Source organism: Parastagonospora nodorum (genome assembly GCF_000146915.1).
Source record: "Parastagonospora nodorum SN15 chromosome Unknown scaffold_4, whole genome shotgun sequence".
NCBI classification, from domain to species: domain Eukaryota; kingdom Fungi; phylum Ascomycota; class Dothideomycetes; order Pleosporales; family Phaeosphaeriaceae; genus Parastagonospora; species Parastagonospora nodorum.
In genome coordinates this window covers 39187-66411 of record NW_001884552.1, presented here as the reverse complement: position 1 = coordinate 66411, position 27225 = coordinate 39187, and the positions used below count along the sequence as shown (strand labels likewise).

Here is a 27225-nt window from a genome sequence, read left to right as displayed (position 1 = left end):
AAAATATGTAAGAGTCGAAGACAACACGGTATACACACGACCTGAAGGACAATGGGGTATACAAACAACTGGCTAAGCAGTGATCAAATACTCGCCTTGCGACACTTGCCTGTGATGCCGGTGACATATCGATCACTCACCAAGCGGCGGCCCCTGGTTACAGCTGCTTCATCTACGTCGTCGCGTGTTCATCGCGCATTCCACGAAATTCCGTCGTACGGTCCCGCGTCATGTTGTGCACGGAAGGAAGGAAGAGCCAGCACATGCATCGGTGAAGCCAAGGGAGTGGTCGTGAATAGTGTCTGTCACATGATAAACAGCCTAGCGCAGATCGCGGGCAGCCAGGGTCCAACGGCGGCCAGACCCCTCTACCGGCGCAAAATAATCTCAGCCGACGCGACTTGTCACCGCAACATCACACTTCACAAAGACAACTCTCACAAAGTCATACAAGACCCGCTTCCGAGCTTACCACCAGCAACTGACCCGCCAGCCACACAAGCACACACACATCCTTCACCATGGGTAACGGAGCCAAGTACGCCGGCCTCACATTCCACCCGCGCAGAGGGGCACGTCTAACACTCGCACAGGGCACAGCAGAAGCGCGACCGCAAGGGCGACAGCGGCCCCAAAGAAGCAAAGTCGCAGATCAAATCCGTAAGACCTCCGCAGCAAGCACATGCCAGTATTCCGGGGGAAAGTCGTACTAACAACTGGGACGACAGAACGCCGCAGCCCAGAGCATCAAGTGCAAAACCTGCTTCCAGACCTTCCAGGGCACCACGAGCCAGAAGATGCTGACGGACCACGCGAGCAACAAGCACAGCAAGCAGTTTGCCGACTGCTTCAACGCCGACGAGGGCGTGGTGAAATAAATGCGACGGGGCGATGGACTTGGGATTTTACATGCATGAGATACCACGGTGGGAGCGAGGAGTTGAGGGGATGAGGCGTGGTGGGGAGCGGGCATGAGGCGGCGTAGGGTGCAATATGCTTGGGATACAATTGATGAATGCATGGAGTTTGGTCACACGGTCATTAGCTGCAGAATCGCTTGGTGGTTGTGAGGTGGCACATGGTATGCTGAGTTCGAAATCTACTAAAGTCTAGCACGGTCTAAGCATGTTACTCAAGCCGAGTCCCTGGTATCCTCGCCCGGCCTGAAGAAAGACGGACTGCGCTGAAATTCTCGGCAATACGCGGAGGACTATCCGTGCATCTCAACATTGTAGGACAAATATGGGACGGCTGTGCTACGTTGCAGGGCTGCTCTAGTCCGAGATGTATGAATTCTCATGGTGCTGGCAAATGAGATAAAAGCGTCTCATCCCGAACTGATTGGCGTACCAGGGAGCTCGCAGTTTTTCAATCTAGATTAACTAGGTGGTACTAAAGGTAAACCTGAGACTTGATCAGGCTTGCCAGGCAGCCTTCAACACGTTGCATAGCGATACTAATTAGTTATATCTTTGGAGTATCGTAGTCTACCCCACAGTGATATCGCATCGATAGATAGCAATACGAATTGTCTCTGGAGAGGCTTTTTGACAAAACACCAAGTATTGTCATACCTCTTGGGCCTTGTGAATGCGAGGTGAAGGTGACGTACTGGAACTAGCCCGTGCGCGAACCTCGGTCGCTCTCACTTATCGATGGCGCTTCTTACAGCTCCACCTTACACGCCGCATTCTTTATTCCATACACCATAATGGCCAGTGTTGAAGGCGACGGTACGACGCCTGCGGTCCGTTTCAAGCGGCGCAAGATCGCGCATCCAAAGCGCGTGTATGCCGAAGACGATGCTCCTATCACATCCGAGTCGCAAGCTCCCGATGCAGGAACCCGGACGGACAATGCGCCGACACCACCAGCGGAGCCGCAAGACGAAGACAACTCAGTACCGAATCTCAGAGACATCATACGGAACCGGAAGCGCCCGCGCGATCGGCTGAGAGATGTTTTGCGCAAAGCAGACACACCCAGAACCGAGCTCGTTCCCATCGAGGCACCGCGAGAGGGCCTCTATACGAGTCGCTTCGTCGCGCAGACCGGTCAGGTCGTGGACAGAGACGACAAGCAGATGTGAGTGGAAATTGCGGTACTCCGGGCTGCGATAAAGGACACTCTCTAACGTACCAGGACGAAATTTGTAGAAGCTCGCCTGGCTGAACAGAACTTCCGCCAGTATGGCTGGCCTATTCCACCACACCTCCGAGCTACCGTAGCGGAGATTGCACCTGATCTGAGGAATACAATCACTACAAGTTCCTCGCAGTCAGGTCCATCAGCAGAGACCCAGAGCCCCGCAAATATCGAACACAGCATTCGCATTGCAGCAGGCATGGGCAAGATTGAGGAAGTGGACATCGCACCCGTCCCGAAACGAACAGACGAGAAGTGGAGGCGTCTCGAGAACGGCGAGTTCGAGCACGTAGCCACGGGCAAAGTGCGACTAGGCAGAGACGGCAAACCTCGACGACCACCGAAGCGGAGAAACAGTGATGATGTTCGACGTGACCAGATGGTCGAAGCAGTGCTGAGTGAAGCCAAGCGTAAGATAGCTGAGCACGACATCGCGAGCATTTGTTAACACCAACAGTGGACTACTTTGATGCGCAAGCATACGCAAATCTGCGCACTCCTGCATCTGCCAACAACGACGACGCCTTCCTCGCCCAATTCCAAGCCGATTACTACGAGTCCGTCGAAGACGCGCGACAGCAGCAGCGCAAACCCGCACCAGCCGCAGCCAAAGACGCGCCAAAAGGGCCGAAACTCGGTGGCTCCAAGAGCGCTAGAGCGAAGATGCGTCTTGCAGAAGAACAGGCCGCGAAGACCAAGAGGTAACGTACGCAGCGGTTTTTGCGAGTTGATTTTACGCTTGTATATTATTGTGCAGTTGTTGGTTAGTGCTTTGTTTACTGTTGTGTTGTGACGATATTAACGATGGTAATAGTGGACAAAGGCTGAATGATGGCCGCCTGCTGGAGCGGTCTGAGTGGCAGTCGACGGATGTTAAGAAGACGACTTGGTACAACTCCTAGAGCCGACACCGCCAGGCGCAACCATACTTTGTGAACGGAATAACCAACACAAAGCAGACTACCCTCACTGTTCTGCGGACTATCACCATGTCGCCCAACAACATGGCAACCAGGAGTTATCACCAGGCTTGGAGACGCTCACGAGATCCGGACGGACTGACTAACAGAATGGAATTCTTTTCTTTTCTCATTTGTTTCCAGCGATATTCGATGATCGTACACTACATACCCAAAACCAAGGAGACCTTTTCATTACATCTCGAACCCAAAGAAATACCCAAACACAATCAACCCCCTTCTCATCCCACCAAGTCTCCCATCTAAGCCCCCTGCCTAGCCTTCTCACTACAAATCAGCGCAATAATCCGCGACAACTCGGCGCTCTGCGCAAACTGCTCCTGCTTCGTCTGCTCGTCCACATCTGCGCTCGCCGCAATGTCGTTGCTCACCTTGAGCATGCGGTTCTGCAGCGTCAGCAGCTTGGCCAACGTGTTGTCGAGGAACGGCGCGCTGAAGGTCACATTCGTGGGCGACTGCCCGTTGTTGGGCAGCCGCATTTCAAGCTTGCGGGGGGGCTTCTTGGTGGTGCTGGAGGGCGAGGGGGTCTGCTGGGCAGGTTGTTGGCCAGGTCTGTTGAAGCGTTAGTTTGGGTGACAGGGCGACGGTTGGGTAGCGTAGCCGTTGAGCTGTTTCTCAACGGCCGCTAACGTGAGGTAGCTTTGACGTACCTCTCGCGCTCGACGAATGTGATGTTCTCAGCCATTTCGGCGACGCGGTTGGCGATCCTGGACGCCATTATCGTGTACGGCGACATGTTGGGGTTGGCGCCGTTGGGCGCGCCATTGCTGGTGGGTTGAGCCTTCTTGGTCGCTGTGCCGGTGGCTTTCTTGGTTCGCGATGCTGGGGCACGGTTGGTTGTGCGGTTCACGGGCGCGGAGGCGACTGAGGCGGCAGGCATTTTTGATGTGAGTGTTTGATGAAGTTTGGTATGTTCTTCGAATCGTCAGCTTTGGGATTCAAGTGCGAGTACGCGTTGCTCGCGTGCAAGTCTGGGCATACGTCGAGTTGACAGGGGTATATGTAGCAGGTGTTTAGGAGTTGAAGTACTGAATACTGACCTTTTGTTCAGATTGCGATGCAAGTTGTCAACGAAGAATAAAAGCAGGAAATAAGTAGCGATCAAGTATGCCCTTCCACGACAGACGTACGAAACCAGTACACGGCAGATGGGGGAACAATGACACAAGCGCTTTTCGCCATCCGACGCAACCTCAATATCTTGACTTGAGGTGGCACACAAAGTGGGAAGCAAGCGCCACAACCTACGTCATGTCAGCGGCACAACACGACAGGGGTTTTCCCACATCAGTGGAGACACTCACATGGATCGTCATCCTGTTCTCGATCGCCTTGACTTTCCCATATGACCTGACGGCATTTGGGTTCGCGATGTGCACATCCGACATCCTGCGCGCGCTCTGATTCAAACATGTCGCCGGCCAGACAAGCCCTCAAGAAAAAGGGGAGAGAGGATTTGGGCGCGGGTCTGAGGGTTAGCAAGGAGAATATCGCGGCGCATCCTGCGGGCCCGCCGCGGTATGGCGAGTTGACGCAGGCAGAGCGGGCGTTTACGCTGGCGTCGACGTTTTTGTCTGGGGTTTTGGCGTATGCATCAGACTGCTGCGAACCCCAAACATTGCAGCTAATGTCTAAGCAGAATCAGCGCTTCGCAGTTCCTCGGGGCGCCGTTGAAGCTGATTGATCCGCAGTTTTACGAAGGGTACATGGCGTATACCAAGGAGAGCTTTGCGATTCTCGTCACTTGTCTCACGCAATGGTGGGCGCCGACAGTGGTGAGGGTCAGTGGAGATTCGAGCATGGTGGGCCAGATGACCAAGAAGAAAGATGGGAGTCTGCAGTGCGATTTTGCGGAGCGCATGGTGTTGATGGCGAATCATCAGCTGTATACTGACTGGTTGTATCTTTGGTGGATTGCATATACCAACAGCATGCACGGGTTCATTTACATCATCCTCAAAGAGTCCCTCAGAAACATTCCTATTATCGGCTGGAGTGCGCAGTTCTACAATTTCATCTTCCTGGCGAGGAATTGGGAGGAGGATCAGAGGACGTTCAAGAAGCATCTGGGAAAATTGAATAAGCCAAACGATCCGATGTGGCTTATTATCTTTCCTGAGGGTACGAATCTCTCCGCAACGACGAGGGAGAAGAGCAAGAAGTGGGCGGAGAAGAACAATCTGCAGGATATGAAGCATCAGCTTCTGCCTCGCAGCACAGGCCTGAGATTCTGTCTAAACGAGCTGAAGGACACGACCGAGTGGTTATACGACTGCACCATCGCCTATGAAGGTGTGCCACCCGGCCAATTCGGACAAGACATCTTCACGCTGCGCTCCACCTTCTTCGAAGGCCGGCCGCCCAAATCCGTCAACATGCACTGGCGGCGCTTCCACCTCTCCACGATCCCGCTGCAAAACACCGCCGCCTTCGAAGTCTGGCTGCGCAACCGCTGGCGCGAAAAGGACTACATGCTCGAATACTTCGCGCGCAACACGCGCTTCCCCGCCGAGGACTTCTGGAAAGACCACCTCGACATGAGTAGCCAGAGTTCTCAGGGCGGTAAAAGTATCCGCAGCGTCCCACGGCCCGCGGTCCAAATTGAAACGGAGGTGAAATCCGGCAATTGGAACGAATTCGTCAAGATCTTCGCGCCCATTACAAGCGTCATGATGGCGCTGACGGTCGCGTACGGCGCGTCGCCCGAAGACCTGCCCATCCCCGGCGGCAAGGAGTTTTTCGAGCAGCACATCAAGACACTACTCGGGCAAGGCGGCGAAGTTAAGGGTCTGCCCAGTCCGGAGGAGCTGGAGAAGATGATCGAGGGGGCGGCGAAAATGGGCGCAATGCAGGCTGCGGAGCCCCAGCATTTGACCGAGGTGCAGAAGCTGACGCAGGAGAATCTCGCGAAGTTGGTCAAGGAGACGGCGATTAAAAGTGGTGCGGTTTTGCCGGGCGGGTATAGGAGGGCGAGTACGGCGGTGCCGCGGGCGCTGACGAAGACGATGGTTGCGCCGACGACGGAGAGGAGGGCGAAGACTGTTGTGAATGCCCCGACGGCAAGACGAGTAGGGCCCGCGAAACAAACTGCCCCAGCTGTGAAGAAAGCACAAACAACAGCGCCAGCATCGAAACCTAAACGCAAACCCGCACCTGCACCCCCAACCGGCCCCATGAAAGAAATCACCCTCGCCTCAGGCGTGACCATCAAAGTCCCCTCCACCGACGTCTCAGACGCAAAGAAAACAGGCATGGTTGTGCTCAAGAACGGCATGAGAGTCAAGATTGAAAAGGATGAGATTGAAGAGGCGCAGAAGAAGAAGGGGGAGACAGTCATGACGGCGTCGGGGGTACCGATTAAGATTACTCCGGGGGGAGGGGTTGCGGTGCAAGAGGGGGCGAAGAAGGCGGTTGGGAATGCGAATGGGAAGGGCGTGGGTGAGAAGAAGCCTGTGCCGTCAGTTGTGAATGCGCAGAAGAGTACTCCGGCGAAGTTGAATGGGGCGGCGTCCAGCATGGTGAAGAAGACTCCTGTGACGGCGAAGAATACCGTAGGAGCGCCAGTGAAGGGAAAAGGCACGAGTACTGCGCCTAGGAAGTTGTGAGATGGAGTCTTGCGTTCTTTTTTGGGCGTCCGAGAAGGACTGGGATATTTCACATCATTTATGGGGAATCGATTACATCAAGGTTATCAAGTAGCATACATACTTCGCTGTTGTACAATATTCAAATACACAAAATTTCAAGCATATCAGGAAAGGAAAATCCCCTTCAAATTCTCCACACACCCACCACCCAAGAAACCCTGATCGACACTTCCCCCCCTGTCCCCGTCCCCGTTCCAGCCCGTCCGATCCCTGCTCCCAGCCGTGCCACAAATACGTCATCTTGCACCACACAACGGTCATCCAGAGGTGGGAAACAGGGTTTGTTCGCATCAATGTGGCGCACGAAGACGCATCATGGCGCGACCCTGTTAGTCGCCTTTGAACCCGCCCATTCCACCATTCCGAACTGCCATCTGATTTGCAAGTGAGCGATTTCCAAACAATGGCAGGCTTCATCCAAAACATCCTCTGGTCGTCGGTCTCGGGCTTCGTCGACGCGGGAAAGCGGTCCGCAGGCGAATACGCGGGCAACGCGCTGATCAAAGCGGGAGATGCGATTGAGAATGGCGGGAGGGGGGTTGGGAACAGTACGTTTGAATGCTACTTCCCCCTTTCACCATTACTGATATTGACTGTGTGTGTGTGTCTTAGGCATTGAGAAAAAAGCCACCGGCTACGGGACGTCCATCTCCGGGCAGACATACCACCCGTCGCCCAAGGCGCTGCCCTCGACGGCAAGAAAGGCCGTGGTCAAGCGCTCGAACTCGGTGCCGGCGGGGAGTAAAGTGAGTGCGGTGGGGAAGAGCGTTCCCGTGGGTGCGAATAAGTATCCAGGCGAGAAGCAAGTCAACAACACTACGAAGAAAGCGTCCAGCACACTGGGAACCGGGGCGAAGTCTGTCGTCGGAACTGGCCAGAAAGCCCTTCTTAACACACCTTCGTCATTCAAACCTCCCGCACGCTCTGCTTCCCTCCCGCGCTCGTATCCCGCGGATAAAAAGACGGTCGTTAAGCCGGGTCAGCCGAAGCCGTTTACGCCGCCCGTGGAGCAGAAGAAGAGGGCGTATCCAGGCCAGGGCAGTCGGACGCCGGTGCAGAATCAGAAGCCCAAGTACACGCCGCTGCCGAGGCTGGGGCCGCAGGTGGGCAAAGGAGAGACGATGAGCCATTTGGCTGTGTGAAGGGGTAGGAAGGGATGGATATGGTAGGAGAAATGGGAACCGGGCGTTTTGGGAGGGAATGTAGAAACATCGATATGTAAGAGATTCGGAGTTTGGCTTGAATGAAACAAGGTACCAGGTTTCCTGCTACCATGAAACTTACATATATATATTATAATAAAAAAGTTCCAATCAAAGAACATGTCTAAACAACGGCCCGTAATTCTCCACACCAACGCCATCCTTCTCCTCTCCGCTCGCCGCCGCTTCATGCATAGCCTGTCTCTGCATCGCCAGCGTGCCGTACTTGCGGTCTAGCCTCTTGTTTTCCCATACCAGCAGCGTGCGCAGGACAATCGAGAGAAAGCAGAATAAAAACATGAATGCCGCGCACACGGAATGCCCCTTGACGTACTGCGGCCCCTCGTGGGATGGGTACATCCGCGTACCTAGCAGCGGCCCGCACTGCCCGACGAGATTCAGAATAACAATGCCCGCACCGCGTCGTGTGTCTGAGCCCTGGTTGTTAGTAACCCAAGGCAAGACGTTGCCGATGGCGGGGAAAATGCCTGCTGCAGCGAGGAAGACGCCGAAGTAGCGTGCGCCGACGGAGTGCGCGGCCGCGAGGATGATGTAGCCCGTGCCGCCGATGGCGGTCAGGATGGCGATTGTGATGCCACGCTGCTGGGTGCGGTCGGCGATGTAAGTTGTTGCGATGGTGACGAGGAAGGAGAGGAAGAAAGGGGGTGCAGTCAGGCCTTGGGCGTTGATGGAGCTGAAGCCCATGTCGCGCAGGATGGTGGGGAGGAAGACGGGGAGAGAGGAGAAGGCGACATTGCCGGAGAAGTACATCAGCTATGCTTTGTCAGTATTTAACTTCGATGAGTAGGATTTTGGGATGGTGGAGGGTATTGAATTGGTACTTACCCCCAATATCCACCCCTTGACATCCAACAACCCCTGCCCTACTTCCCTCCACTCAATCCCCCCCAACCGCTTCGCATCGCCAACCTGCAACACGCCCCTCCGCCGCGCAACATTCTTCTCCTCATCCGTCAAAAACCTCGCCTTCTCAGGACTATCCGGCAAAAAGAACCATGCCACACCCGCCATGCACACCGTCGGCAATCCCTCGACCAAAAACAACACCCTCCACTTCGCCAGCCCCGGACTCCCACTCGTAATCCCATACGCCAGCGCACCCGCAAACGTATTCGCCAGCGGCGCCGCACTCAAAAACATGCCCGCCCTCAACCCCAGCTCGTGTCGCAGGTAGAAGAAACTCAGCAGATAGGGCACGCCCGGCCCATATGCGATTTCCGCCACGCCCATGAGAAAGCGCAGCGCCATCATGCCCGCCCAATTCTGCGTCGCGGCCTGCACGCTCGACACGACGCCCCAGCCCAGCACGCAGAACGCCGCCCAGCGGTGCGGCGGCACGACTTTCCACATGATCGCGAGCGGCGCGAAGACAATGTACGAGATGTAGAAGATGGTGAGCAGCCATTGGTAGTCTGGGGATGAGAGACGCAGGTCTTTTTCCATGCCGGCGATGCGCGCGTTGCCGATATTGCTGCGGTCGAGGAAGGCGAGGAGGTAAAGAGCTGAGAGGAGGGGAATCAGGTGGATATCGAGTTTTCTGCGGACGCGCGCTGAGATTATGGGGTCGATTGCGGGCTGGGGTTCGACAGGCCCGGATTCGAGTTTGGGAGGGGATTCATGGCTTTCTTGGGAGGGATGTGGGGAGGGAGAGGATTTGGATGTGAAGAGGCGCATTTTGTCGGACGTCTGAAAGAACGAAGGAAAGCAGGGTCGAGAGGGATGTCATGCTTGTATACATAGTTAGAACCCAGGAAGCGGAAAATAAGCTTCCCAAGCATTACTGCCGACGAAGCTTGACGCTAGGGCGGTGTTGCATCATGGAGCCATGGATCGCCGCGTCGAGTAGCTTGTTGGGGTATCGCCATGTGGGGATGGGGTCGGGAATAAGGTTTCGGTACGTAGTCCGCATCTTGACAGCTCTTCAGAAATATCGAGATAGGGCCGGTGCGGAAGCTGACGAGGGACATCTGCTTACATGTGTTGAGTGAGCGAGTTTCTTCCGGATTACCGCCTGGGTAGGAATTTGCACGTACCATGGTCACCATACGTGGGTCCCACTTCATACAAGCAAGCAAATCCCCAAGACGATATACCAGATGCACACTAGCAAAGATAGTCCTTCACATGCCGTGCAAAGAATTATTGGGAAGCTTACTCTTTAGGCGGAATCCCCAAGTCCGTTAAGCGACCTGCAATTTCAAATAAAATTTGCGTGTCAGCTCGGTGAGACGATACTATCTCGAAGTAAGAGAAGCGCTACAAGAAGGAAACAATGGAGTAGCAATATGTTCAAATGATATTCCTGCTCAACCAACAGTGAGCTGGGAGGTCTTCTCAACGCCTAATCGCTATGGCAAAAAAAACATCTAGCTATACATACATACAACAAGATTATCCGGTCTATAGATAGCTGCCGCCAACGAAAACCAAGTAAGGGGGACTTAATCAACTTTGATAGATCTGTAGATTTTCATGACAAAAAGCCAGCTTGCGAAGAAGCCAATTGTGCCTGGATGATGATTAGCTTTTGATCGAGTGTTGGATGAAAACGTGGAAGACTTACCAGTAAGCACAAACACCAAACTACTCAAAAGAGCACTGTATCCGAGATATACTACTCCGCTCGTCCAGCTAGTCCAGCTAACGTCCTTGACCCAGTAGAGCAAGCAGCTGAGGAAAACGTACCCAGCGCTTGCACCAGCCGTGAAGAAGCTTCTCCACTGCCAATGGTAGTTCTCGGCACATAGTAGGAGGTAAATCGTGATCACGGTTACAGCAGCTGCAGTGATAATCATGAGCCCGAAGCAGAGGAACAGGAAGCCAAACATGTAGTAAACCTTGTTGAACCAGATCGAGTTCATGATGAAGTAGAGCTCGACGAAGATGGCGCCAAATGGAAGGACACCAGCCAGAGCCATGGAGGGAAGGGGGCGAAGGTAACCGTCCGCGGGAGGAATCTGGCGGGGAATTTGGTTCGTGCGGACAGGTGGTTCGAATGCGGCTTGTTTGAATCCCAACCAGCTACCGGCGATGCTCAGAGGCACGGAGATGATGAACCAGATGATGACAACTACCAGCATGGTCGTGAATGGAACTGCGCCTGATGCACCGCGACCCCAGACGAAAAGGTTGAGGAGGAAGAAGACGGCGAAGACGAGGCCGGGAAGAGCAAAAGGAGTGGCAATGAATAGTATTTTCCATGCTTCACCGTTGAAGAATTTGTAGGTGCGGGCTGCGACGTAGCCGCCAACTGAGCCGAATAGGGTATAGAAGATGATGATGACAGTGCCGAGGGCGCCGCGGTTGCTGGGAGAGAGGAAGCCGAGGAGGGCGAATGCTGTCATGTGTTAGTGATGCCGTTTATATGTAATTCGTGACTTACCGATTGTCAATGCAGTCATGGCAAAGAGCTGAGCTCCATTGCCAGCAAGTACAGACAGCAAAAGCGGGTTCTTCGGCGGCCTAAACACATCTCCGTGTACCAACTTCCAACCGGAGTCCTCAGCTACGCCGTCCTCAACATCGCCATTCTCACCGAAGTCCTCGAGCGCGAATTGGTCCAGGCGGTTGTACCTAGCGATATCCTTCTTGAGCGTCCGTACTAGGATCGTGCTGACCGTGGCAACCAGGAAGACCACAAACACCGCGGAGGTGACGAGCGAGAACCAATGGATCTTCGGGTCGTATACGTGGAGATAATTGTCCCATCTCGTGGCGAAGGGCGTTGGGCTCAGTCGCCAGTATACGTCGTAGGTAAAAGTGACCTTGTTCTCCGCGTTCTCATTCAGCACAACAGCGTCGTTCATGCTGCCACATTGCGCCTTTCCGTCTCCCAGCATCTTCGAGTCGCGCAACGAGTAGGGATCCACCAACACGCCCACGACCCTGAAATTGTTCGCGCTCGCCTCGTGGTAGTCGATTATGATGTCGTAGTGGTTGTTGAATTCCGGGCTGTCGTCGCCAACCTGCCCCAGCGCGAAGCCAGGGCTGTAAAATGCCTCTTCTGTATTTGGATCCATCAGCAATTGTGCTGCTGGCAGTCCGTCTATTAACCAGTTCAGGTCGTAGCCTTGGTAAATCCGCTTGTTCACAAACACAGCATCTTCTGGCTGGTATGTCGCCTCACACAGCGCTTTGCACGTCTCATTCTTGCCCATGCGCAGCTCGAATGGACTCGTTTGTATCCTGTCGCCAAACAATATGCTCCCTAGACTTTCGCGTATTTCTTTCGGTCCGCCTTCTGGCTGGCAGAAGTGGAAGGGCTCATGGTAGTAATCGAAGGAGAAGACGGAGCGGAGCTTCGGGTCGTATTGGGAGTCGGCGGGTGTAAGGCGATTTACGTACAGCGGTACGGCGTCGCCCTCTTTGTACGATGTTGGCGCGGTGCCTGGGAAGTAAAAGGCCGATGTAGGAGCTGCAAGAGCCAGCAATGACGCTAACGCAGCGCCGGACGGCGATATATCGGGTCGCCGCATGCTTCCTGGATCTTGTGGCTATCAAGAAAGGTAGTGTGTTGTGTCTTCGGCGCAGAGCGCAAAGAAAATGTGTCCGCTTCAAAAGTAGGTAAGACGGACGGCTGGGGCGGAGTACGGCTTCTGTTGGTAGCAGCGGCTGGTTCTTGGCGGAGGATGGTCTATTTGGATATCCTCTTGGTTATTGGTTACAGCTTCCGGTGGCACCAAGAGGCGGCGTCGTGGTGATAGCAATGTGGTGTTCTTGAAGCTACCTGTCGACCCGAGCTCAACGTTACCTCAAGTTACGCGTTACAGATGCCAAGCACGAACCTCAAGCCACTGAATCAGCCCCTCGGCACCTAGTTCGACTACAAAGTCTGGCTGGCTAGAGCAAACGGGAATGATTGTATCGATAGTTTGCAACTATTCCAGACGCTGCGTGTAAAGCCTATCTTGCAGAAGAAGCACTTGCTCGGCCCGTGGCGGTGCAATCCCGGCACCAACATGAACAAAGGTTATTGAATTAGACTTTGATTTCCTTCGAGACCAAGGCCTCTTCCCGAGGTACTATATACATCAATCGTGATGTGCCTAACGCCGGAGCGATGTCAGACTTCCTTCCCCGTAATACGGCACCCAAGTAAGGCATGCTAGAAATCCCATGAACGCGCTTTGATATCGAATGAGACAAGTACAGAAAACGACACTGGGGTATCGACCCTCCTCACACCAGACCATCGTAAAGGGAGAGCGCTGAAACAATCGTCTCGTCGCGCTTGGAGCCTTCCTTGAACTCTGCCATGTCTAGGCTGCCGTTCTCGTCCTTGTCCATCATCCGGAAGATCTTGCGCACTCGCTTCTCGGGCGTGTCTTCGTCCTCGGGGAGCTTGACCATGGAGCCGACCTGAAGGGGTGAGTACATGAAAGACTGGAAGACTGAAGCCAAGGGAGTTTGTACCATCTTGTAGATTGCTTCTACGATCGCCAGCATCTCTTCGTAGCTGATCTTGCCGTCGCCGTCAATGTCGTAGAGCTGGAACGCCCAATCAAGCTTGTCTTCCATCTTGCCGCGACTCGTGACGCTTAGAGCGCAGATGAACTCCTTGAAGTCGATGGTGCCCGATTTGTCCGCGTCAAATACATTGAAGACATAATCTGCAAATGACGACGGATCCCCAAACGGAAAAAACTGCTTGTAGATCTTCTGGAACTCCTCCTTGGTGAGCATGCCCGAGGGACAGTCCTTGAGGAAACCTGTTTGCACTTAGATACCAGCCACAGTCCTTGGCCTTTCTCTGCGCACCTTTGTACCATTGTTGCAGCTCTTTCTTGTCGAAGTGCGTCGCTTTCTGGAGGTCTGCCAGTTCCTGCTGGGACAGTTTGCTCTGGCTATAGTGGCGCACAATCAGCTTCTCGTTCTCAAGGTGCAGAAATTCCACAGCGCAGCGGGCTCCCAGCTCGCTCTCGAAACAGCGGACGGCAGCGGCAAAGGCGCTGTCGCGTGCCGCCTTGTAGTGGGCGTAGCCGGGATCATCGGGGTGAGGTATCTCGGCGGAGTGCAGACGCGCAAACTTGGGCGGTGGTTGGCAGCAGTCTAGCAGTGGCACGTCATGCGCTCCGAGCGGTATACGCGGCTGAGAACCCTGGCGCTTGCGTTTATCGATGGGGTATTCGCCGTCGTCTGTCTGCAAAGACATGGTTGCGCGATCTGCGGTCGGGAGCGGGGCGATCGAGGCGGCTGTACTTGCGGGCGAATGCTGAGGCCATGGCGGAGCTTGGAGATGCTCATTCCGGAGGGGTGCAGTGAAGGGAAAGCGTATTCACGCGTATCCAGGGCCATGGCTGCCGGCTGCCGGCTGCGCTGTGGAAGGAGGCTGGAGGAAAACTTACGATTTACCCATGGCTACGAACAAGAGTCGGATATGGAGCGGTGGAGAGTTCGGGGCGCGCAGGAATCGGGGAGGGAGCAGGAGAGGGTCTGGGTAGGCGCAGCAGCTGTTGGTCAGCTGTGAGGTGGTGGCGGCGTTCTGACGTTGTGCTCGTACTGGGTTTGGCGGGGTACCAGTGTATGGAAGCTGCAAGGCACAACAAAGTATGGAAGGTGCAATGGAGATTAGCCTGTACGACCAAACAGCACGAAGCTACGTCAAAGTGTTGCAGACGGAGAGGCACGCCTGCAGACAGGGAAGCTCGGAACGTGACGAAAGAGTTTCAAAGCCAAGTTCGTGACAGCTCGACAAATATATCCAACATCCAGCGGCGTGCCCGAGGCCCCTCCGTCATGGTGCGACTGGGCCACAGTCGATGCAACACCAATCGCCCTACCCCACGCCTCGAAATAGCCTCCGTCGCGGCCAGTGAAGGACGTGTCGAGTGTCTCTGCCGCCGGCCGCGCGCTGATGCATTTGCTGTGAAGCCGGGTTGACCACCCACCGCCCAGCCTTTGGCGCCCGCTGCCGCCTTTGCATTTCCAGCCCTATGCGTATTCCCTTGCCATTCCTCGCCGCAACGCTGCGTTGTCTGGCGGTCACGTGGGGTTCGCGACAGTGCAGCCAGGCGTAGCTCAATCAAGTAGCGCCCCCCAACACCTCATACGACGCGTCACCACACTACCCAGCCATGGAAGACGTCCTGTCAACCCACTTTGATCGCATAGAAAAGGCACTAAGCACCTTGGTCGACTCAATTGCTGCCTACAACCCATCTCCACAGGCTGCCATTGACCTGGTCGCAGCCGATGACCAACTCAGCCATGGCCTAGATCAGCGTGCGTCGGGCCAAGTGTCTTGATAGGAGTGCAGGCTAATAGCAGCAGTATCCCGGCACCAGGCAAACCATGCACGAATCCTCACATTGCGCGCCCAAGTCGAAGCCCTCGAAGAGCAGAAGAAGTCCTCCGTGACCGCCCTAGCAACTTTGCGCCACGAGCTGCACGCAACCCCAGCGACCAGCTTCCCCGCCGACACCCGCCCTGTGCGCTTCGACGAGCTCTTGCAATATGCGAAAAACATCTCCCAGTACACTGTCCCGCCCACATACCGTGAGCGCGCACCAGAAGCAGCCTCAGACAAAGACAGAGACAAAGACGACGCAGCCTCTAGCGGCGTAAACACCCCAGCCCACGCGCCCGCACAACCAGACTCAGACGCCCCCAAGGACCGCGACAATGCCGACAACAAGCCCGCCGAAGTCACAGCCGAGGAAGAAGAGTGGCTGGAGAAGCTTCAGAAGAGTCAGATTGCGTGGTATCCATGGCCCAGCGAGGAGAAGATTAGGATTGGAAACCTCTCTAAACTCATGTATTGGCAGGCGCGAGGCAAGGATGTAGACGACTTTGATATCCCGGCGCACGAAGAGGCGCAGAGGAAGGGTCTGGCGGGAGTAGTAGAAGCGCCTCCTGAGCCTGAGCCTGTTGCTGAGCCAGTGCAGGCGCAGGCTCCAAGACCCGCTCGACCCGCTCAGCCGCAAGCCACGTTTGACATGTTCGACGACCTGGACGACTGAGCGGGATGATGTTGGAGGGATGGAGCTTGTACCACCATTTACTGTAGGACATCAACTACGCCAGGGCACCCAATAGCCTGAAGTTATTCTCAGTATCACTAGGCTTCCTTTGCGACGGCAAGTCATGTCTTGGTCAATTCAATGAATCCACCACCAACTCAACTCTCCGCATCCTCATAATCCACCAGATTCCTTATCCCCAGCCCATTTCTCTCTCGATCCTCCTTCTCCACAACACTCAGCCCTTGAAGTGGTCTTGTCCAGTGAGCGTAGGCATTTTAGCATCACCACACGTGCCAACAGCAGCAATGACACCGTCAAAGCGTCTAAGAGATGGGTCGTGGACGATTCAGTGGCCATGAGGATCCTTGTAGACGCGCTCAACACGTGTGTTGAACTGTGTCTTAGAGTCGAGGCCATACTTTTCCCACAACGAGGTGATTTACGACACGATCCGTTGTTGGTCGGGATAGCCCCTTTTCCAGTGAACAGAACGATTGAAGCGGTACATAACCGAGGGTATCTGTAGGCCTGATGTATTATTTACCGCGTTCCAGGTGCCGCCCAGATTCTCCTTCAGCCTGCTTTGCAAAGATGCGGCATCGAAGCCATGACCAACGATGTGCGAATTCTTTGGGTGTGGCTAGTAGTATAATTCTGTCCAAGTGAATATCCTGAACAGCCCATAGATACCTTGCCAAGGAGTTAACGTAAGGTGCACGTGAAAGGTAGTCATGATCACTGCAGGGATAACGCGTGTTGTAAGCGAGGAAGCTAGGACCTGACGCTAAGCTCTTAGTTTGACCATTGACCGCAACAGCTCCCTGCTTTCAACAACCACAACATCATGAACGCGTTCCGACAGAACCAGAACAATGTGGAGACACGGCTTTGCACGGCGCTAAATAGTGCCATACAAGCTTGGAACGCGAACTCACTCAGAGACATTGTGATCATTGAGCCTCCATACCCACCCGACCATGAAGAGCTCATCCAATCACTACAAAGCAACTATCCTGAAGGCGATAGTAACACCACCCAACGGCTCGAGCAACTCATAAAACGTGTCGTGTCTGAGACTGCTGAGAGTGAAGATAGCGATGGACGGCCTGTACAGTCATGGGGCGCTCTGGTCACATTTCTCGTCGCATGGATGGCTTTCCTAAGAGATGTGGACCCAAACAATATCCTTGAAGTATACCAAAGCCTAAGTGACCTCCTACAGTAAGTTTTAGAGTAGCCGTGTTGAAGACATCGCAAAGCAATGTTGCAAATAACTGATTGCGTATAGACAAGCAAACAGCGCGCTACAGCACCCAACCAAGGGCATACTCATGCTGCCTACAATCATATCTTACTCAAAAGTCTTTGCAAAGGTCGCAGTGGGTCTTGATAAGCAGCCAGAACTGATTCAGCATCTACTCGAAGAGAACACCAGCGAAGAAGGCCGGCGAGAGTCACTTCCAGAGAAGGCAGCCAATGTAGTTCGCCAAGCGTTCATCACATGTCTAAACGACCGCAACACGGTACCTGGAGGGATCAAAGATGGTCGGCCTGACGGTAAAAAGGTAGGTATATACAAGATGGCGAACATGTGTTTGCAGATCCTCTTCCAAGCCCAAAAGATTGCGAGCTGCGACACCATCTTCAAGAACATCATGAATTCGTCACCACCGCTCCGAATATACCCGCCGGGCCAGCAAGTCACCTTTCTGTACTACCTTGGTCGTTACCACTTCGCCAACACAGACTTCTACTGGGCGCAATTAGTGCTCCAGGAAGCTTGGGACAATTGCTACGCACATCCAGACTGCTATAAGCAACGTCGCCTCATACTCATTTATCTCACTGTTGCCAACATCATCCTCGGCCGCTTCCCAACTGAGAGCGTGTACGAAATGAAGGAAGCACAGGGCTTCCGGGAACACTTCAAACCGCTCACAGAAGCCATCCGCAAGGGCGATCTCGAAACATTCATGCGCATCACTGACCTCGATGAAACACATCCAAGTGCGCCTTTCTTCATCCGCTACCGCTGCTTTTACCAACTCGGCAACTACTGCGAAGTCCTTGTGTGGCGGTCGCTTGCTCGGAAAGTGTTTCTTTTGACCGGACAACTAAGCACATCGTCAGCAATCACTCCTCACGGCGGCGTCAGAGCGTCCTCGATCGATCTGGATGCTCTGGTGCACGCTTTCAACTTCCTCGAGCGTCGATCAAAGATTAGAAACCCTGCCATGGCCGCGCAGGATCTAGGTCCGGGGCGCCGCAACTTTGGCCACATCTTCATGGATCACGCCTCTGTGTCTATGTCGAACTACATCGATCCGGACTTTGCTGGTGTCGAGGGCATGGTGCCGTACAATCACGACTTCGATACCTTGGAGATCGAATGTATATGTGGTAGTCTCATCACTCAGGGATTTTTGAACGGGTACATTAGTCAAAAGCTGAACAAGGTTGGGCTGCAAGGGATGAACAAGCCTGGTGGTCTGAGAAATGCATTTCCGCCTCCGTGGCAGATCATTGTCAGCAAGAGCAAGGATGATGTGCTAGGATGGAAGAAGGAGGGTGGAGGGGCGGGCTCAGGGCAGGTTGTACATTTGAGTGGTGCCAGACCGGCTGGATCGTAGGCGGTGAATCTGTGATATCCATTTGTTCTGAGACGGCTCCGGAATCTACGATCAGCGACGTAGATGTCGAACAAGGTTTCTACTTCTACTCCGGGTCCGCGCCGGTGTCTATTCCTTGCCTACGGCGACACCAATGAAGTCTCCACATGGCATTGCATTCGTTTCCAAGTGCATGTGGGACAGGCCGCCTGATTCATTCGAATGTATCGAACGAGAGACACTCCAACTTTTACGAGAGCAAAGCCTGGCGTGCATCTTGTGCAAAAGATGCAAACCAGCGACAAAACATCCAAAATACCTATACATACGGCTGCACAGACCTGCTAGAAAGCCAGAGTACCCTGAATCGGATTGCAAGTGGTTAACCATTGCCACCGGAAAATCATGCACGTTGTATAGTTCCGTCGGCCGTGACTCGGCGGGTTGTTTGCGCGGCCGACTACGGGCCGTACCTAGGTGTGAATGCCGACTGCAGGGTCACCAAACGCCAAGGCGCATCCTAGGTCATGAGTACCTATTGTCGTGTCGGGCCGTCGCGAATCTGTCCTCTTGGAGGAAAAGACGAGTGTAAATCGGCATATAATCGTCCGATCTTTGAACGCTTCCCGCAGCTCATGGCGACTGATCGACTAGGTTGCGGCTTGGCTTTCGGAAGTGTACTGCTTCGCTAACAAGAGGCAAAGAGACCGAGGCCGTAATCTTTCCTTCGTGCCTCCGCATACATTGATCTAACGTCCGTCCCTCCGTGCCAATACACTGTATTCTTAGAATGGCCGAGAAGACCACGCCCCTTGCGATCTGGATTGGTCGTCCATAGCACGTAAGGTTCTTTATCACAGTTAATGACACGTCAGTCTCCGCTACGGCATTCCGCATCCATCCGCCGTCTTCTTACCATGTTTCTAGCGGCCAAAGTTATGTTGCGAAAGTTTGCCGAAAGTCCGAAAGCAATTGCAAGGTTTCGTCTAGTCTACGGAAGCGGTTGATAGCCGCAGCAATAGACTCTGCGCTAGTGTTCTAGCTACCGATATGCGGGACGGAACGTACCAGCTTTTCCCCGAGCGCAATCGCCTACTCCGATAGATACGTTTGTTTATGCCCAGCAGCTGCTTATCCTTACCTTTTAGTGTACTCTTGTATTCACTGCGAACCTGGCGGAGCCACTTACGCACGCCATTCCGTGGGCAAGGTTGGTTCTATTGTGCACGCAACATGAGCGCGCCTCTAGATACACATACTCCGGTCAGAGCTGATGGCAGTATCATAGATAGGTCGCAAAACAAAAGTGAGGTAGCGAGTGCGGCATGAAGCAACTTGTCGCAAATTTCTACTAAACAGTGTGGTTATGAATAAGATGATCTTGCTACATCCATCTACCAGGGGCGCAACGTGAGGGCAGTTGGCATGGGACTGGCGTGGTAATCCACAACTTTTCAGGTAAGTGCCTTAACACGACGGCCGAGTATGTCTTGAGCAAGTCTAATTGTTTGTAGAGCAGCATGCCCCACACCCCCGATACTAGGCACCTATACCCATCGCGACTCCGCCGCCGCTGCTTCCTCTATTCCCGTGTCGAATGCTCAGTGAAATCCCCGCTGGCAACTCGAATTTGTCTACCGTTATAAGATCTCCGCTATAACGATACTGTGTAGTCCTCAATGTGTCTGGCTGAAAAAGTATGCAAGGTGAACGAACAGGCGGTAGGTCAGGAGTCTGGGCATGCGAAGCGAAGCCGCAGATGTTTGTCTTGAGTGCGCAACTGCAGGCCAGGCGTGGTTCTTGACATCAGTTGACCAGAGATGACCACGCAAAGGACCGAGCCGTGCGATCCCGAAGTAAAGTCGTGCGCGTTGTCGAGTCAAATCCCGGTATTAGCAAGCTTCGGTATCGGTGCTATTCGAAAGGTATGCACCGCCCTTGTACGCGACTAAGTTTGATGCATATATTCAAGGTAGAGGAGGGGGGGGGACGTATCTTTAGGTAATGCGCCTCTCATATGAAATTGCCTAGGTGAGGTAAGCATCTTGAGTAATTTACTCTTGTTCAAGCAACCTTCCACCCTTTTTGTCCCGCTCTCGCGTGCTGGGACTCTTTTGTAGGGGTTCACGATTAGCAAAGACGTGGGGGTTGGCAATCTTTACTTCCTAACTGTCTAATTGCTTACACCAAGGTTTCAATGTATGTTGCAAACTCACGAGTTTGCAGCGATCAGCGTCACTGCTGTCTTTCAAGTTGCCTTCGGAAGCGCCATCACAGTCCCTGAGCAAGGTTCCCCGCTCAGTGTGCAAGAAGGGCCTGGTGAGATAATAGTCCACTTATGATCTAGATGCAAAAGCTGAGTTATTAGAGAGGGCTGTTGTAGGAATCAATCAGGAACAGTGAGGGCGAGGGTCACATTTCGAGGCAAACCATGGCTTCCGACGTGTTAACAATGTGTTAGGCTCAGCTCAGTTTCGTTCCAGACACTAGGAAAAGTGCTTCGAAGGTTTAGAACTGCATGTAGCAAATGTTGGGGAAAAGTTTTCTGAAAGACGCTCCAGTTTAGATGCCGAGCGGTGCAGCGGGAAGAGACCGGGGATATTTTCAGTCCTTCACTGTGTTAAGCGAAGGAACGCGGGCGTACTCAAAAGGGCCTTTTTTTTCTGATACCTCACCTTAGTGGGGCTACAGTCAACAACCTAATGTTGATCATGCAGCATTCACCAAATCGCGTCATTATAGTCTTGTCCGCTTGTTGTTTTGATGAAATGGGCACACTTTGTCCAAAAGATCGCTTCTTCTCTGCAGAGGGGTTTCTGAAAAATCGATCGGGCAAGAGTCCTGACACTGGCTCTTGCGCGCCAAGTACGCTAGCACTCTGTTCATGGGAGGGGAGTCTACCTGGGTAGGTACATGTAGCTGCCGCGGGGCATTGGATGTATACGTCAGCTACAAGTTCCCGCATGTGTGTGTCGTTCAGGACCATCCTTTCTCCTCGTCTGCATACTCAAAGGTGCTCTTATCGACCAAATGAGTGGTGTTCGTCCTAAGTTGACTCGACGGAGAGGCGCGTGTGAAGAGTGTCGTCAGAAAAAGGTTCGATGTAAGCTTGTTCTCCGCTGATCTAGATACGCGCTAAGGGACATAGGCGATGGAGCGAATCCGTGTAACCACTGCCAGGTACGCTGAAACCTTGAATCGATCCTAAGACTCGCCACTAATATTGTGACAGCGAAACGAATCTCTATGCGAATACAACATACGTCGCTCACGACAGCATCAGCGAACCAAGAGTATTCAGAGTCTCGATAAGGACGTCTCCACATCAGCACAGCCGCACGCAACAAATGGCAGTACGATGCCTGATTCTTCAGACCCAGATCATTCTCCAGGGGTCGTTGTTGGTCAGGACACGCAGGGCTCAGCAAATCCTTTGAACACGCCGTTTAGCGAGTCGTATTTCTCGCAGTTGGTATCCGACAGCGCGCACTCGTATGTGGATTTAGATTTTCCGGATGAAATGATGGCGAGTACCGACCAAGTCCAAATCATAGGTACAAATCAATGCCCCCTCCTTTCCACCTTGTTCACTGTTTATTTATGTGGAGACGTTTCTATGGCTGTTTTAGTTGAGGCAGCTGTTCCTCCTACAGCGGAACGAATGGTTGACGAGAGAATAGAGCCGTGCCAGCAAATGAGTAGTTCCCAGAACGAAATGCCGTACTATGTCTCCAGAAACGACACGCCCATGATGGACTGGCTCAAATTGGGCTGCGACCAAATCCCACATCAACATAGCACTGCTCAGCTCTGTGACTTGCTGGGAACTGAAGCAGACAGTAGCGGCGGTGGGTGTACGCTTGCCCTCTTCTCGGAACGAATCGTAGCCGATAAAGCAGAGGTAAACGATCTATCTTTATTCATTGACCGATCATCTCTAATGTTCAACGCTGCAAAGACAAGGCCGTTCTCAACGTATAAAACGTACAGAATCACTGCTCTTTTCCAGAATGCAGATCGAGGGAGCCGGATACAACAGGCAGTACTAGATAAAGTCAAGGTGCTGCTTTCTTCAGAGCACCAGACCAGTCTCCCTAATCTCTTATCCAAGGCTGAACCTGTCAGAGAGCATCTGGGGTTAGATTTAAACAATCTCCCTGTAAAGGAACTCATTCAGAGTATGTCTAGAATGTCACCTGCCAGAAGTTTGCTAATTCTTTACAAGGGACATTCAAAGATCCAGGGGGGTAAGTCTACCAAGCAAGCAACTATTGCGCTGTGTGAGCTCATGTGTGAGACAGACCGAGTCTGTTCATCAAAGAGCAAGATGTCACGAATATACAAGAGCGTTGTTTCGAGACAAAAGATCTGCCTATAGACGTTAGCAACATGTCGCTGCTCATCGTCTCACTGGCTTGGGGAGCTTTGTTAGATGCGGAAGTAAACCTGGTTTCCAGAGTAGCGTTACTAGATGCTGTGCAGGAAACTACATCGTTGCTACTCCGCCAGGAGAGTAGTGTGCGTCAGTTCTTGGTAGGTTCTTCCGCTTGATGGCAATGCATGTTTTGCTAATTCAAGCTAGGCCCTTGTTGCTCTAGTTCGTAAAAGTCCGATTACCTACCTACAGCAAAGCAGTTGGCTAACCTCTCTAGCTCTGTCTTGCCGAAAAGACAGGGTCAGACAACGTACATGCGCTCATTCTTGGCAGTATTTCGACTGCAGCCTCCCTGAATCTCCATCTTGAACCTGTTCTACACAAATTCTGTGTTAGCGACGAACAAGCTGTTCAGACCAAACGAGCTATCTGGCTACTCTACTGTATTGATAAGTCTCATGCATTGAGATGGCAAACCTTCTCTGTAAGCTCTCGCTCTATCTAGTTATCTCAAGCCGATCGGGTCAAGGCTAATGCAAAGCAAACAGATAGTTAGTGACGGTTCCCTTCCGACTAAGAACCCACCCGACAATGTTCTTCAAAGTGATTCTGCACCCTCTTCAGAATGGTTGCAGATTCGGTCTCAGTACGCCAAAATCTGTTCGAAAATCCTGCAGCTCCGCGTAGGCAGAGAGAAAGAGCCATCTGAAGATCTTTCCCACAACGCTGTGACGCTGTCAACGGCGCTGGAGAAATGGTATAAAGCAAGTGGAATTAGCCAAATGACGCCCTCACTAGACTATAGTGACTTCATGCGCGCCAAGCTCCAGATATCCTACTATTACCACGAGGCCCAGTTTCAATTACTAAGTATAAGCCTGCTCTATCCACAACCCTCTTCTCCAATAGGGTCTCAGGAGTCTAGAGATCGGGAACTACTCAAACGATCGATACGGGAAATACTCACGGTTTCCAACACTGTCCCTTCCGATTATCTGCTCCAAGACTGGTACGTATTGCACGAAATAGCATCCTTCGCAATCAGCTTGTACTAACTCCTTGCACAATAGCAATCATCTATTCATTAACACGCTCGCTTTGTGCATGCTCGCGCTGAATATCCTCCAGGACCCGAGCCAGAACTGCGGGAAAGAAAACCGAGCGTTACTTAGCATCATCGCTGGTTTCTTTGCTAGGGTGGAGATCATGTTGCCGGAAAGTTCCATCTTCGAGGAGGTGTCTAACTTGATCGAGATCCTTACATACCGTTGAATGCGCAGTGCATTTCCAGCAGGCGAGACTGTACGGGAAAATTTTGGCATATGGTATAGACGAGGGCAATGAGGATTTTTGGGCCCAGTGTTGGAAAGCCTACAACTTTGCACCATCACCAATGCCCAAACCACCCAACCACTCCGCAATCGCTCCCGCGCACTCCTCAGGCGCCTCCTCCGCCCCGAAATGCCCAATCCCATCTCCCAACCCATGGTTGGTAATCCGTACGCCCTCCTGCACCCACCCATTCCACACCGTGCTGAAATCATACCTCTTCCCGATCAAATCGCTCGCATACAGCAACAACAACGGGACATCGATCTTCCTCCCCTTCTCTTGGTCCTCCTCCTGCAGCTTCAAATCCGTCGTCGCGCCATGTTTGTAATCCTCACAGCTGGCTCTTACGACATGTTCGTCCTCGAAGAAGCCCGCATACACGGCGAAGCTATCGTCGCTTTTGAGTTTCGCGAGCCCTCGAGTGTTGGAGCCGGACCACGATTCAATCATCTCGCAGCACCATTTTCCGCCGCCGTAGGCCGTGATCATGCGTGTTGCTAGGTCGACGTTGGCGAGGAAGGGCCAGTGGAAGTAGCCGGTGACTTCCTTGGCGGCTTTGGCGGGCGAGTTGGACGCGTTGTGCCATTGCGTGCTTGTGGGGACGATGTCGATGAGGGTGACTCCGAGGATGGAGAAGCCGGGGACTTTACTGACGGTGAGGCGGTGCGCGATGCGTGCACCGCGGTCGTGCCCGATTAGGATGATTGGGACGTCTGTTGAGATTGAGGGGAGCTGTCGTTTTAGAGATGCTAGGATAGCTTTTCCGACGCTAAATTTATCCATAGAGGGCAGAGGTTTGCTGCCACCATAGCCTGGGAGGTCAGGGCAGAAAATTGGAGCATTCTTCGGGAGGAGTGGGATCAGAAGGCGCCACCTGTGTGAGGTCAGACCGACTGGGTGTAGAATGACAGAATAGAAAGTGTTCACATGTATGCTGATGAAGGGTATCCGTGGATCAAGATGAGAATCGGGTTCTTCTCGGATACAGCCTCGAGACCTCGACTGTAGCTTACAATCTGCTCATTGTCTGTGATAGTCTTGAGACCGAGGTTGCTAAGCTTTTCATTTTGGATATTAAGCGATTTTGCGGCAGCCATGATGTCGAATGTAATATCCGTCGAACCAAATTGTGTTGGATGATGTGGCTAAAGCCTTGAATGTAGTGACAGCTGCCGTTTACTTGTATACTCGCGGTCTCGGCTTCTGCTCGGCTATTTGTAGCTAGATGCGCCCTATGTCGAACTTCGTTCCGGATCTGCCATGACGCAATCTTATCAATCACGTGCTGGGTCAAAAGAGTCCCAAAATCAAAAGGATGACAGAGAGTTGGTGGGTATACGAAACGATCTCTAGTGTCATCGTTGTAGTGATCTCATGTTTTGGAAACCGAAACGCCGACGCTATGCTGATGATACTACAAAATGTGAAAATCATTGCTCTCTTGCCAGTACCATCTTCTCTCGCTCCGCTTTTCGTCGGGTCTGGCCCTTCTTCGTGTGCCTCCTCTCATTCTCCTCCCTTCTCTTAATCGCCTTAAGCTCCTCGGCCTTGATCTCGCCAGCCTTCTTGACGGTGGTGGGGATGTGTCTGTGTCTGGCGATGCGCTTGATCTCAGGCATGTGCTTGTATCGCTCTTTGAGCGCTTCATCGTATTGTAGCTTCTGCTGCAGAGCATAGGACTTGACGCCCTGTCGCTCCGAAGCTCTTGCGCGCCAAAGACGCACGTTACCATCATCAGAACCACTGAGTACGTAGTTGTTGTCTGGTGACCAGGCGACCGAGAAGACTCTCTGCATACGCTTGGTGTGGTAGATGTCGCGTGCATGACCCTTTTGTCGTTCCCAGAGGCGAACCGAGCGGTCGTAGGAGCCTGTCACCAACTCCTCTCCTGTTGGGCTGAACTCGACGCTCATCACAGCTGCGACGTGACCTTTGAGCACTTGCAACGCGCGTTTCATGTTTCGCATGTCGAAAATCTATGTTTATCAGCAAGAGGTACCTCTTCGGCCGTGATCCTACTCACATATGCGTTGTGGTCTTCATTGGCAACAGCGAAATTGTATGCCTCCATAGGATTCCAAGATATGCAATTCGATGCAAAGGTGAGCACTGTGCGGTGTAGCGGCATACTAGTGCGTAGATAGTACAGGATTAGGGGACGATCTGTTGCGGAAGACGCAAGTATTGAAGTTTCGACCTGGTTGAAAGAGACATGGTTGATGGTGTCAATCGCAGAAGGCCAAACCATGCTCTGGACTGGTGCACCAGAGGTGCGAGTGGTATCGTATATGGAGATGGTACTCGAGGCAGCGGCGAAAGATGGTAGTGTGCGATGGTGAGAAACAGATGTGAAGGCTGTGTTGCCGTGCCATGTCGCCTTTGGTGCTGTTTTCGAGGCCTGCGAGTATGGTTCGAACAATTGCACCTGACGGTCCGCACCACAGGTAATCAACTTCTTGTCTCTTGTCCAGCACATGCCTTTGACGAGGTTTTCATGCGCCTGTGCTTGCCACTTTTCTTGCCTGCCGGCAAAGTCCCATACTTTCACAACGCCGATCACCGCTCCCACTTGCGAAATGGTCGAGCGAATTCGGATCCTTGGCAAAAGAGTATACACCGTCGACATGACCGGGCTCAAAGTCGCCGACAAAAGGCTGCGCAAACATGCGCTCGACCTTGGTCGCATTTAGGGCTCGTGTGTACTCGCGGGCGCGTTCGAAAGGATGCTGGTTGGGGTCGAGGTTGCGCGTGACTTTTGCCACATTGGATCCAGGTGCCTGCGCCGACGAAGCCGACCGGCTGAGGGCCTTGATCTTCATACTGGGCGAGCTTCGGTGTTGCGAAATGCTCAACTGCAGGCGTCGCGAACTTTTGCAGGCTCCCAAAAGTTCGAGCGGCAAGTGGGGCTGGCCAATGACAGGTGAGCCGCTAGTGTGGCTAGCGCGCGTCGGGG

General features: G+C 53.2%; 13 protein-coding genes across 13 annotated transcripts; 6 read left to right on the top strand and 7 right to left on the bottom strand.

Annotated features, from left to right (window-relative positions):
- Window positions 1-51: 51 nt before the first annotated feature.
- SNOG_02583 (hypothetical protein) lies at window positions 52-1035 on the top strand (the record flags this gene model as incomplete). Its single annotated transcript, XM_001793133.1, has 3 exons — window positions 52-538; window positions 594-660; window positions 729-1035. The coding sequence occupies 3 exons, from the start codon at window positions 52-54 to the stop codon at window positions 802-804; spliced, it is 630 nt and encodes a 209-aa protein (XP_001793185.1). The 3' UTR covers window positions 805-1035.
- Window positions 1036-1711: 676 nt separating this feature from the next.
- On the top strand, window positions 1712-2850 carry SNOG_02582 (hypothetical protein; the record flags this gene model as incomplete). The annotated part of the gene is made up of 3 exons (XM_001793132.1): window positions 1712-2033; window positions 2157-2555; window positions 2603-2850. 3 exons carry the CDS (start codon window positions 1712-1714, stop codon window positions 2848-2850), a joined length of 969 nt encoding a protein of 322 aa, XP_001793184.1.
- Window positions 2851-3367: 517 nt separating this feature from the next.
- On the bottom strand, window positions 3368-4005 carry SNOG_02581 (hypothetical protein; the record flags this gene model as incomplete). Its single annotated transcript, XM_001793131.1, has 2 exons — window positions 3368-3677; window positions 3776-4005. 2 exons carry the CDS (start codon window positions 4003-4005, stop codon window positions 3368-3370), a joined length of 540 nt encoding a protein of 179 aa, XP_001793183.1.
- A 313-nt stretch (window positions 4006-4318) lies between these two features.
- Window positions 4319-4513, bottom strand: SNOG_02580 (hypothetical protein; the record flags this gene model as incomplete). Its single annotated transcript, XM_001793130.1, has 2 exons — window positions 4319-4369; window positions 4430-4513. 2 exons carry the CDS (start codon window positions 4511-4513, stop codon window positions 4319-4321), a joined length of 135 nt encoding a protein of 44 aa, XP_001793182.1.
- Window positions 4514-4924: 411 nt separating this feature from the next.
- SNOG_02579 (hypothetical protein) lies at window positions 4925-7914 on the top strand (the record flags this gene model as incomplete). Its single annotated transcript, XM_001793129.1, has 5 exons — window positions 4925-6070; window positions 6091-6193; window positions 6222-6701; window positions 7183-7320; window positions 7385-7914. 5 exons carry the CDS (start codon window positions 4925-4927, stop codon window positions 7912-7914), a joined length of 2397 nt encoding a protein of 798 aa, XP_001793181.1.
- Window positions 7915-8085: 171 nt separating this feature from the next.
- SNOG_02577 (hypothetical protein) lies at window positions 8086-9669 on the bottom strand (the record flags this gene model as incomplete). Its single annotated transcript, XM_001793128.1, has 2 exons — window positions 8086-8748; window positions 8821-9669. The coding sequence occupies 2 exons, from the start codon at window positions 9667-9669 to the stop codon at window positions 8086-8088; spliced, it is 1512 nt and encodes a 503-aa protein (XP_001793180.1).
- A 767-nt stretch (window positions 9670-10436) lies between these two features.
- On the bottom strand, window positions 10437-12470 carry SNOG_02576 (hypothetical protein; the record flags this gene model as incomplete). The annotated part of the gene is made up of 3 exons (XM_001793127.1): window positions 10437-10504; window positions 10559-11332; window positions 11378-12470. The coding sequence occupies 3 exons, from the start codon at window positions 12468-12470 to the stop codon at window positions 10437-10439; spliced, it is 1935 nt and encodes a 644-aa protein (XP_001793179.1).
- A 703-nt stretch (window positions 12471-13173) lies between these two features.
- On the bottom strand, window positions 13174-14146 carry SNOG_02575 (hypothetical protein; the record flags this gene model as incomplete). The annotated part of the gene is made up of 2 exons (XM_001793126.1): window positions 13174-13712; window positions 13753-14146. 2 exons carry the CDS (start codon window positions 14144-14146, stop codon window positions 13174-13176), a joined length of 933 nt encoding a protein of 310 aa, XP_001793178.1.
- A 922-nt stretch (window positions 14147-15068) lies between these two features.
- Window positions 15069-18586, top strand: SNOG_02574 (hypothetical protein; the record flags this gene model as incomplete). The annotated part of the gene is made up of 6 exons (XM_001793125.1): window positions 15069-15230; window positions 15279-15931; window positions 16218-16390; window positions 16511-16575; window positions 16774-17177; window positions 17245-18586. 6 exons carry the CDS (start codon window positions 15069-15071, stop codon window positions 18584-18586), a joined length of 2799 nt encoding a protein of 932 aa, XP_001793177.1.
- Window positions 18587-21333: 2747 nt separating this feature from the next.
- On the top strand, window positions 21334-22614 carry SNOG_02572 (hypothetical protein; the record flags this gene model as incomplete). Its single annotated transcript, XM_001793124.1, has 5 exons — window positions 21334-21430; window positions 21714-21745; window positions 21798-22119; window positions 22195-22540; window positions 22575-22614. 5 exons carry the CDS (start codon window positions 21334-21336, stop codon window positions 22612-22614), a joined length of 837 nt encoding a protein of 278 aa, XP_001793176.1.
- Window positions 22615-22954: 340 nt separating this feature from the next.
- On the top strand, window positions 22955-24212 carry SNOG_02571 (hypothetical protein; the record flags this gene model as incomplete). The annotated part of the gene is made up of 5 exons (XM_001793123.1): window positions 22955-23005; window positions 23048-23098; window positions 23218-23424; window positions 23489-23949; window positions 24011-24212. 5 exons carry the CDS (start codon window positions 22955-22957, stop codon window positions 24210-24212), a joined length of 972 nt encoding a protein of 323 aa, XP_001793175.1.
- Window positions 24213-24311: 99 nt separating this feature from the next.
- On the bottom strand, window positions 24312-25369 carry SNOG_02570 (hypothetical protein; the record flags this gene model as incomplete). Its single annotated transcript, XM_001793122.1, has 2 exons — window positions 24312-25004; window positions 25286-25369. The coding sequence occupies 2 exons, from the start codon at window positions 25367-25369 to the stop codon at window positions 24312-24314; spliced, it is 777 nt and encodes a 258-aa protein (XP_001793174.1).
- A 333-nt stretch (window positions 25370-25702) lies between these two features.
- Window positions 25703-27091, bottom strand: SNOG_02569 (hypothetical protein; the record flags this gene model as incomplete). Its single annotated transcript, XM_001793121.1, has 3 exons — window positions 25703-26248; window positions 26296-26813; window positions 26842-27091. 3 exons carry the CDS (start codon window positions 27089-27091, stop codon window positions 25703-25705), a joined length of 1314 nt encoding a protein of 437 aa, XP_001793173.1.
- Window positions 27092-27225: the final 134 nt, after the last annotated feature.